Raw genomic sequence first — 10,713 nt, forward strand, 5'->3', positions numbered from 1 at the left:
CGCATTGTTGACTCATGTTCAATTTCTGGTCTACTTGGACTCCCGGATCCCTTTCACACTTAGTCTCGTTCAGCCAGGTGTCACCCATCCAATATCTGTTCATTTCATTTTTCCGCCCTAAGTGCAGTACCTTACATTTCTCTGTGTTGAAATTAATTTTGTTAGCTTTGGCCCAGCTTTCTAATCTATTCAGGTCATTCTGAAGTTTGATCCTGTCCTCAGGGGTATTAGCTACTCCTCCTAATTTGGTGTCATCTACAAATTTGATAAGTATACCCCCAGTTCTGTCATCCAAGTCATTGATAAAGATGTTGAACAGCACTGGACCCAGGATAGAACCCTGTGGGACCTCACTGGTCATTTCTCTCCAGGTTGAAAAAGAGCCATTGTTGAGCACCCTTTGGGTTCGACTGGTCAACCAATTACAATCCATGTAGCAGTTGCCTTGTCTAGCTCACATTTCACTAGCTTGTTTGCAAGAATGTCATGGGAAACCTTGTCAAAGGCCTTACTGAAATCAAGATATACTATATCCACAGCATTCCCTTCATCTAACAAGCTGGTAATTTTATATAAAAAAAAGAGATTAGATTTGTCTGGCATGACTTCTTTCTCTGAAACCTGTGTTGACTTTTTGTGATTATGACATTGCTTTTTAGATGTTCACAGACTCTCTGTTTAATGATCTGCTCTAGAATCTTTCCTGGTATTGATGTCAGACTAACTGGACGATAATTGTTAGGATCCCCTTTTTCCCCTTTTTTGTAGATGGGTACAATGTTTGGCCTCCTCCAATCTGCTGGGACTTCTCCTGTTCTCCATGAGTTCTCAAAGATTATTGCCTGTGGCTCCGATATTACATTTGTCAGTTCTTTTAATACCCTTGGATGTAGTTCGTCCGGTCCTGGAGATTTATATTCGTTTAGATTAACCTGATATTCCTGTACTATCTCTTTACTTATTCTGTGCTGAAATTCCCCTATTCTGTCCTCTGCTCCATTATCCTCAGGTTGAGCACCCTTTTCCTTTTCTGAGAAGACTGAGGCAAAGAAGGTGTTGAGCAAGTCTGCCTTTTCTCAGTCTTCTGTTAGCATTTTGCCATCTTCTCTACAGAGTGGCCCTACCATTTCCTTCTTCTTCCTTTTGCTGTGGACATATCCAAAAAAAGCCCTTTTTGTTCTTCCTAACCTCTCTAGCAAGCTTAAGTTCATTCTGTGCATTAACTTTTCTGACTTTACCCCTAAACATGCTCTCTATTTGTTTGAATTCCTCTTTGGTGATTTCCCCATTTTTCCATTTCTTCCATTTAAAACTTAGCTCAGTTAAAAGTTCCTTAGGCGGGATACAGAAGGGCAAGGGAAGACGTCTTGGAGGTGTATTCGGTTGAATACGGAGTGTCCAGACCGCCTGCCCCAGGGGCGTGGCTCAGGTGTATGGGGCTTCCACATGGGGGGCAGTGAAGACGCCTCACCTGGGGCCGTTTCTGACCCGCAGTTTCCATACCGCCGCCTCGGAGGATGCTGCTTCCGCATGGGCGGCCAAAAACGGGGCTTTTTTTTTCTTCTTTTGCCGGCTGGCGGATGCGCAGCTGCGGCGCTCAGCACCGGCGGCAGAAAACATATGTGCACATTTAAAGCGCCCAGGCCCCTTTAAACTTTTTCCCCCGCCCTGCCCAAGAACAAAGGTGGTCTCCTGCCAGCTGGTGATCAGCTGGTGTTGGCATCCTTGTCCGCTTGCACGTTGCCAATGTCACCAGCATCATGGATGCCTCCTCTCCTTTGGTCCCCGCGCTCTTGCTGAATCTGCAATGCACAGCCACAGCTGTCGCCGCTGCCACTGCTGTCCCCCTGCCATCCCCCACCACCTCCCTTGTACATATGTAAATATTTAAAGTACATGCAGATCTAGGGTTAGGGTTAGGGTTACGAGTCTTAAAATGTGCTGCAGCTGTGCTGCAGCTTCCACACCTGCATGGCAGCTGACGCTGCAATTAAAGCCTGACTGCAAACTGCACATGTTCCAGGACCCCGATTCATTATGTGACGCAGCAGACACGGAGCTTTTAAATGGGCAACTTAAATTAGCGGCGTAGCAATTCTGGCGTACCAGTGCAGCAGCTTACAGACGGAGATGCGCAGCTGCGCACTATAGAGAAAAGAAGCGGGGAAAAGCAGCACCTTTTTAATGCCGTTTCTTCCCGCTTGGGGCGTGCGGGCGGCGTGTTCATGGCGGCATTCAGGTAAGGGCCGTCTGACGGCTCTACCTTCATGACGTCATGAACACACCCCTTTTTGCCCGTCTGTAACCCGCCTTAGTCATTCATCCCATTTTCTTTCTCATTGGAACAGTTTGAAATTGTGCCTTCAGTATCACCCCCTTGAGAAGCTCCCATCCATCTTGAACTCCCTTCTTTTTTTTGTATTTCTGACCATGGGATCACCCCCAGTATTTCTCTAAGTTTACTAAAATCAGCTTTCCTAAAGTCTGGAATGTGTCTGACTTTGCCTGGCTTCTCCTTTCCAATGTATAACAAACTCCAGGAGTTCACTCCTACCTAAGGATCCCACCACTTGCACTCCATTAACTATTGCAAGACTGAAATACTTATAATTATGTGAATTTTAATCTGATAAGTTTTGTCATATTTTTTATCATGTCCCTAATTTGATTTTGCTTGGAATTGTTATATGTGTAACAATGTTTTTCTCTTTTTTTCCTTATTCAGAAAATACCCAGTACAGACCTTTCAGATATCCCTGCTCTCCCTGCAAATCCTATTCCAGTTATCAAAAATTCAATAAAACTAAGATTGAATCGGTAAAACCAACCTCAGGGGTCCATAAACAGTATCTGCCAATTCAACCTGTTGTCTTCTAATACTGAAACCGAGGACAGAGGGTGCAAGGCAAGAATGTGAACACAGATGGATTTAGGTATATTTTGTGCACTTCCCTTGCTGGGCTGTAATCACTTGATCTGGAAGTCCAGGTTAATATGTGAAGCCAGGTGTACTATTAATGTGTTAGCAACAGTTACATTTAATACTTCAAAGGATTACTGCCTTTAAAAGGAATGGGAATACTATTTCTAGCCATATTTGACTTACTGATTGGATTTATGTTGATGCATTGTTTGGAAGAGAAAAACTAGAACTAAAACTGGCAAAAGAATCCCTCAAATGCACTTTTATGTACTTTTTTATTGGACTATGACTAATTTTAGAGCTTCAGCTTGAAAGATTTTATTTTTATTGAAGAGATTCTTCAATATCGGTGACCTTCAAATTAGAGAATAGCCTGATATACTGTGTACTGAAAGTAAAAGTATGCACTATATCTAGCTCAGTTACCATTAAGCTGCAGTAAACCCTTAAAAGAAAATGTCAAAAGCTTGAGGTTGGAAGTTTGAGAAAAGATGTATTGGGTATTTGATGGGGCATGATTAAGAAGTGGTCTATTTTTTATTTATGGGATTATTTTACAGTGCATACAAATTAGTTATCAAAAAGCAAATAATTGTCCCTTGAGCTAATCAAGCCTTCTTCTTATTCCTTTCCTATTCCTGTCAGCATATTTCTTGGAGGGAAAAAAAGAAGCTTTTACATTTAATGCGTTTCAGTTTGTATGCACGAAATAGGACTAATGCCAGGTAAATGCTGGTGTTTTTTCTTTTAATGGGTCATGACAGTTAACATAAGATCTACAACTCTGTGGCCCTTAGGCACAAATGACATGTTTCCCCCCATGAATGAAACAATAAATAAATTGTGCCTGTGAACCATAACCCTGTCTCATGGCCTTTTCATCACTAAAATGAGAGTTTTGTATACTCTGAGTGTCCTGTTTCCATTACAAACACTTCAGATTTTAAATATAAAAGAGATCTTGCTACCCTAGGATTTTTAACAATTTTATTTTTAGATAGCTCACCTGCTTATTTTTTTTAAAATCACATTTCTTGCAGGCACTTAAAAGATCTGATAAACTTTCCTTATACAGTTGTCTTTGTTTTGTTCTGTAGAGCTATAAAATTGATTAGCAGCAACTTTGTTTAAAAGAGATGAAAATCTCTTATGACTAAGTAGCAGAAAGTGAGGAATGCCAGTGATTATCAGATGGAGATAAACTATATGTAACTTTGATTCAGTCAAAATTAAGTGGGATGGTTAAGTTGCCCTTCCCATATTTTCTGATCAGCATGTTTAATGACTTCTTTCCCTGCATTGTGCTCAATTCTCCTACATGTGCATTTCCATGTTGAAGTAAAAATACTCACTCTTCCCCGTTCCCTATAAGTTAATTTTCCAAAGTCAAGAGATTGTACTTTATTCCCTACCTCCCCAGCTGTGCAGTAACCAAGATCTTGTTTTCTGCCATGTTGTCTACAATGTCAAGTATACAGAAGTCTTGCCCTTGCCCAGTACTGCCTTCTGTAACCCAGCTTCCACCCCCCCCTTACGATGCTCCCACACGTTCCTCTCTCCCCCTGCTCCACCACACAATCCAAAAGGTTTAACTAACAGTTGAAGTGTACAAGCTGTCTGTGTATTTTGTGTAGCTATGGAGTTTAGATCGAACTTGCCAGGCACAAATTTAGTCTCGTTTTGTTTACACATCAGGATCCCCCCCCCCCCCCATTTTATTAAACGTTTCATGTACCTGCACCCAAGTTTTGCCAAGCTGGGAACTTGGAATCTTTTCTGTATAGTGACTTTTTAATTCTAGTTTTCATAACCTGGAGATCAGACTGTTGCTTTCGCATGATGTACGTAGGTGTCTCATGACTGGAGTTGCTTTGTTTTATAGTATCTGTACTCCTTGTATTTTTCAAGAGCTATTTTGTAAACAGATGATGTATTTCTCCATGGAAAACAATAAAAAAACAGCACAATCCCACAGTTGCTTGGCTTCTTTTGAATGTCTAAAATGCTCACACTAACTTAAAACTGTCTGGAAAAACTGTGTACAAAAATGATGCCAAGAAAACATTTAATAAAACTTGTAAATGGAAACTAGTTTTGAAACGATCAGTTAACGTTATTCAAAGGAAAGCAAAGGAAAACTGTTTTCTATACTAATTTATTTTTAAAAGAACAATTAAGTAGCCTTTAATTATTTCTGCAGAGCATGTGTTTTAATATATAATAATGAACTGGGGGGGGGGGACATTTCTGCCAACATTTGGGGTGAAGTGAAAGGATTTATGCTTGTGCTTTTAAAATCCAACTTTTTAAACAATCGGTATTGTCACTTTATATAGGTGTAAACATAGTCTGTTAATTGTATGATTACCAGCAGATGGCACTATTTCTTTCATTTCAGTAGTTAAGATCTCCACACAATGATAACAAAGAACTAGAAGAAGCCATACAAGGAGATATAGGCCACAGTAAAATGTGTGAATGTGTTGTGTGGTTGCTTTTTTTCTTAATGCACAAAAGTTTCAATTTGGTATTGAGCATTCTTAAACTGTATTTTATTGATTTATCCTTTATTTAAGAGTTTAGTTGTATCTTACAATTAACCTTCCAGGTTATGGACAGTTTAGTAACAGTTGTCCTAAATTAGTCATTTCTTTACAGTCGGAAAGTGGTGAGATTCTCAACAACCTACTTTGCATGTTCCCGAACTTTTAGCATTTTCACTGATCCAGCTGTTCATTTTGTATCAGGAGCTACTTTTCTAAGGAAACTTTGGGAGAAGTGGAAGAGAAGACAGAAAAGAGCATATAAGTGGGAGTCATCAGATGCACAGGAAATCCTCTAGCTGCAATTTTTTTAGCCTTTTTTATCTTGTTCAATTTCTGACTGTTAATAATAATTGAAATATAGCATTTTGCATACTATTCACTTGTTACTGCCATACATGTGATACATATTTTAATTTGTATATTTTATTTACACACCACACACATTATTGTATGTATATTTGGCAACATGGGATGTGTACAAATCCCATATACAAAAACTGAATCAACTTGAACTCCTTTTCTTCTGTCCCTCACAAATTGGGTACGTTTTTGAAGGCTTGTCTTTTAAAAAAAAAACAAATTGTCATTCCTATTCCCTAACACAACAATATTAGCAAGTATTTTAGTTTTCTTTAATCATCTTTAAAGCACCAGTTTGGTGTTCTGCAGAAACAGCGTATCACAAGTTTGCTGATGGAAGCAGATGCAATTTGAGAAAGTTCAAACTAGTATTTGAAATCTATAGGCATCAAACATCTGCCATTATCATCACCAAAAGAATAGTGCTAACTTTGATATCAAACTTCAGAGTCAGTGCCTTGTTATAAAAAGATAACACAGTGAACCACTGCTGGATGTCCCATCTGCTTTGGTTGATAGTTAAACCCTTAATGGCTTTTAAATGAAATTTAGAATGTAAGATTGTTCCTACTAAATTCCACAATGTTTGGTCATCACATCTAGATCAGGTCATGGTATGGTCATCTGTATTTCTTTTTCTGTCCATGGTCTATACTATCTAGTTTTCATTTCTACTGGGAAATGATTTTAATTTGCTTTAAGTACATCTAGAATTCCCCACATCTTTCAGTAAATATATAACAAGAATTCCCTGCGTGTTTCAATAAATATATAACAAAATGAACATTAAAGGCAAAGAGAAAAGAAACTGAATTGTTTTGTGATCAATGCAATAGCTGTGCAATAATTAGTCTGTTGAGACATAATATTTATTAAATTGCTCTTTTTAAATAAGAATTTATATCTGGAGAAGAATGTTTAGCTATAGTTCAGAAAGAGGAAAATTGAAAATCATTGAAAGAAGTGGACGTTTATAGAACTGAGCAGATACAAAAGACTGGAAATGGTCAAATTAGGCAGAACATTAGTTGCTTGGTCATACAGTTGTGTGTGCACATTGCAGGTCTAATGCAGACCTACCTGTTCTCCCTTATTGGGGCTTTATAGTGTCACCATATATCAGAAATCGCTTATGTTGCCACTGCATAGTGGCAACAACAACATAAATAATAAATAAAACTTATTTATATCCTGCTTTTCTGTTACAAGACAATCAAAGCGGCTCACAACATATTAAAATCTACATTTACAAAATTATGTCCCAAATTCCCCCCCTTAAAACAGGATTAAACATGTTACAATTAAAATATCTATTAAAAACACACACATACACAGAAAAATATGAGGACAGAGTGGTGGGCTAATACATGATGTGGGGGGCAGTCATTCTGTGGCCAGGCACTTTTATTCAGGAAACAGAAGTAATGCTAGGGAGCTTACTGGAACAGTCATTATCCAAATATATATTGGAACAAACTGGGTGATACTGGTAGTAACGAAGAGCAGTAGGTGTACATCTGTTTATCATTGATTTTGTATGCCTTTCCAAAAGGTAGGTAGTGCTCTTTAGACAGTAGAGTTTAAATATATACTAGTAGGTGTCTTCAGGCTCTTGATATACCACTGAATCATTTGAGAATAAAATATGAACGAGCACCAGAATGCAAAGCAACACTACAATATAAAGCAAACCAGCAGTACAGTAATCCCACAGACTTTGATGCAACAACAAGGGATTGCACAGTGAAAGAGACACTATTAGTGCTTTGAAAGGTATTGGTGATATTGGTGCTTTAGCTAGAGTGCCCTGCAGAGTTGATCTTTTGAGGACGGGGCAAGTCTAAATCAAAATATGTTGTCTTGTTGTAGTGTGCCTTCAAGTCATTTCTAGCTTATGGCAAACCTATCATGGGTTTTCTTGGCAAGATTGTTCAAAGGAGGTTTGCCATTGCTTTCACCTGAGGTTCAGAGAATGTAACTTGTCCAAGGTCACCCAGTGGATTTCATGACTAAGTGGGGAATCAACCCCTAATCTGTAGAGTCACAGTCCAACACTCAAACCAATATGGCACGCTGGCTCTTGATGTTTGTTTAGTAAAGGAAAATAGTGGTAGTGTTTATTGTAAGAGCTAAATTAAAAGTCTGCCAAGAAGTTGTAACATGTGCCTATTAAAGTATTTTTGGCATTAATTGTTGCCATGGATAACAAATGGCTTCCATATATCTTAAATGTTCGAGACACTATACCCCAGTTGTTGGAAGTATGTGTGGTATTTTTTAAAAAATGTAACTATAGAAAATCAAAACCAGGGCTCTCAAATGTTGGTACAGTCTGCTCAACCCAACCATGGGCTTGCCATCCATGGATTTGAACATCTGTGCATGGCCCTGCCCCCTTTGTCCCTAATGGTGGCACGTGAGCCTGGCGTGACACCATTAAAAACCACAGGATTTGAGGTCCCACAGTTTTTGGCATCCACAGCCCCCCCCCCCCCCCCCCCCCCCCCCCGGAATGGAACCCCCATGGATATGAAGGGCCAGCTGTAGTATATGGCAGCTTATTAACCTGTTGGACTTCCAGCAAATTGGTATCTGTAACTGTGAAGACTTAAAAAAATTAACCAAGACAAAGAGCAGGAGACACAGAATGGTCTTGTGATGACCATTCTACATCATCGGTAATGGGTCAGGGTGCCAATGTTTTGCCCTTCAGACTCTCTGGGTTAGTATTTCCCAAGCTGTCTGATGGGGCAGATTGATACTATATTTGTGCCCATGGATTATGGTTCCTTTTTCTCCTGGAAATTCATTAGTCCATGGTCCACTATTTTTTAGTAGCACTACTCTAGAGAGCCAACAGACTGCCCAAAATGGTTCAAATGAAATACCTACACACTCAAGTGGTCAAGTGTTTTTGAAAAGACTGTATACTTTATCAAATAGTTGTAACCTATTTTAAAAGTGAATTATGACTCCTGGAGGCTTCCAAAAGAGGGTATTTACCTTTTTTTAAAGGGTCAGAAGAAAGGTAGTCAGGAGAGAGGATAGATTGCAGTGATGGCGAACCTATGGCATGCGTGCCAGAGGTGGCACTCAGAGCCCTCTCTGTGGGCACATGTGCCGTCATCCCAGCACAGAGTTTGCCAGAGTTTGTTACTAGAAAGCCAGAGGGACATGGCACTTTGCAATAAATAAGTGGGTTTTGGATTGTAGTTTGGGCACTTGGCCTCTAAAAGGTTCGCCATCACTGGATTAAAGGCTGCAAAACCAATCGTGGGAGGCCAAATGTGGCCCCAGTATTCCACTTTGTCCACTTCCACAATATGTGCTTTCAAATCCAGGGGATTTTAGCTAGGAATTTCTTTTTGCCAGCTTCTTGTGTTGAAAAACTTTATTCTCCTCCTGCATCATTTTTTAAGTCAAGATTTTGGCTACAGTGCTTCCTTTCTAAGGAATGCCTGGTATAAGTGCTTCCTTTCCACAGAATGCCTGGTATAAGATGCTCTCCATGAATATTTTGGTAAAAGTACAAGTTGTTTTTAATTCTCTCTGCAGTAGCAGGTAAAGAAATCTGTCTTTAATTTCAGCTGCTCCCACTTTCAAATGTTTAAAATCTCAAATTAGGGTATGAAGAAAAGTAGGAAATTTGATCAACTCCTGGAAATGAAATGACCTTCTCACTCAATTATACATGCCAAATTCAAAAGGTACACCTATGCTCACCTGTGCCTCCTTGCCATTTGGCTGTTGGAGATGAGCCTGTCTAAAGGAAAGGGAGAAAGAAAAAGGAAAGGAAACACAGTTCAACAGCAAGTGGCTGAATACATAGGAATTAAAACACAGATTTTGAAGAACTAAACCCTTTAATCCCTGGGCACAGATGCATGAATCTCTCCATTTAATCCCCCCCCCCCCCCCACTATCCAATTGTGTATCTTTATTCTGAAACACTCCCTCCCCCCAGATTTGAAGAATGTTGTGAATTTTTGTATATTCCTATCAAAAGTAAAGAAAACCAACATTCACATCACTAATCTTCAGTGGAGTTGTTAGTAAGTGATTGATGATGAAGTTGTTAAAAAGAGACATGTGCAAAATGCTATTCTCCAGAAGGGACAGGATGTGTTTTGTCATTTTGGCCAAGATTTCTGCCCCCAGCAGAGAACTGGCTCAGTTTAGGCATTTTGTCAAGTCTGTTAGGTACATGTAAGACTCCAGCTCTCCATTAATAAACCTACCCTTTATCTTATCAGATAGTCCCTTTCAATTTGACATTGTTTTGTCATTCTATTATTATTATTATTATTATTATTATTATTATTATTATTATTATTATTATTATTTTAATCACACCAAGGCAACAACTTTGACTTTTTCAGACAATTCAATTTGGTTTTTGTTTTAATGTACAGTTAATGTTGACTTTTCTTTATTTGTTTTTGTAATATTTATTATGGGAAAAATGAATGTAACCAAATCAGGTTTGGGTAGGATATATTTTCTGGCAGAAAGAGGTCACAAATTTTGACTTTGCCAAAAATTGCTCCTTTTTAAAAAGAAGTTCTAATTGATAAATTTCAGGCTGACAGGAATGCCTCTTCTGAAAGTATGCCCTGCTTTTCTCTTTGGATTTTTTTATTATTTCTATGTAAGACATTTCACTTTACCAAACTCATATTGGGCAAACGAGTCTCCAAGCAGCTTGTATATTTGTAAAGAACAAAAAGCAAAAATTCCAAACCTTAAGCAGAAGTATCAGATAAATTTGAAACTGCATTTGCAAGCATATCATTTTGAAGGCCTGGGACAAAAATAAGAATATTGTGTATGAGAAGCTCATCAGATTGGACTTGAAGAGTAAGCTCCAAAGTCAGGGTGCCACTG

The 10,713-nt window shown here is 38.9% G+C and overlaps 1 protein-coding gene across 1 annotated transcript in view; it reads left to right on the forward strand.

Annotated features, from left to right (window-relative positions):
- Positions 1 to 4,897, forward strand: part of LOC121923405 (poly(A) polymerase alpha) — a 29,498-nt gene extending 24,601 nt beyond the window's left edge. The window contains exon 17 of the mRNA XM_042453815.1: positions 2,726 to 4,897. Within this exon, the coding sequence (XP_042309749.1) occupies positions 2,726 to 2,821 (96 nt within the window). The 3' untranslated portion in view covers positions 2,822 to 4,897. The remainder of the gene's footprint in view (positions 1 to 2,725) is intronic.
- The last annotated feature ends 5,816 nt before the right edge of the window (positions 4,898 to 10,713 follow it).

This window comes from Sceloporus undulatus, chromosome 1 (genome assembly GCF_019175285.1).
Source record: "Sceloporus undulatus isolate JIND9_A2432 ecotype Alabama chromosome 1, SceUnd_v1.1, whole genome shotgun sequence".
Taxonomy (NCBI): Eukaryota; Metazoa; Chordata; class Lepidosauria; order Squamata; family Phrynosomatidae; genus Sceloporus; species Sceloporus undulatus.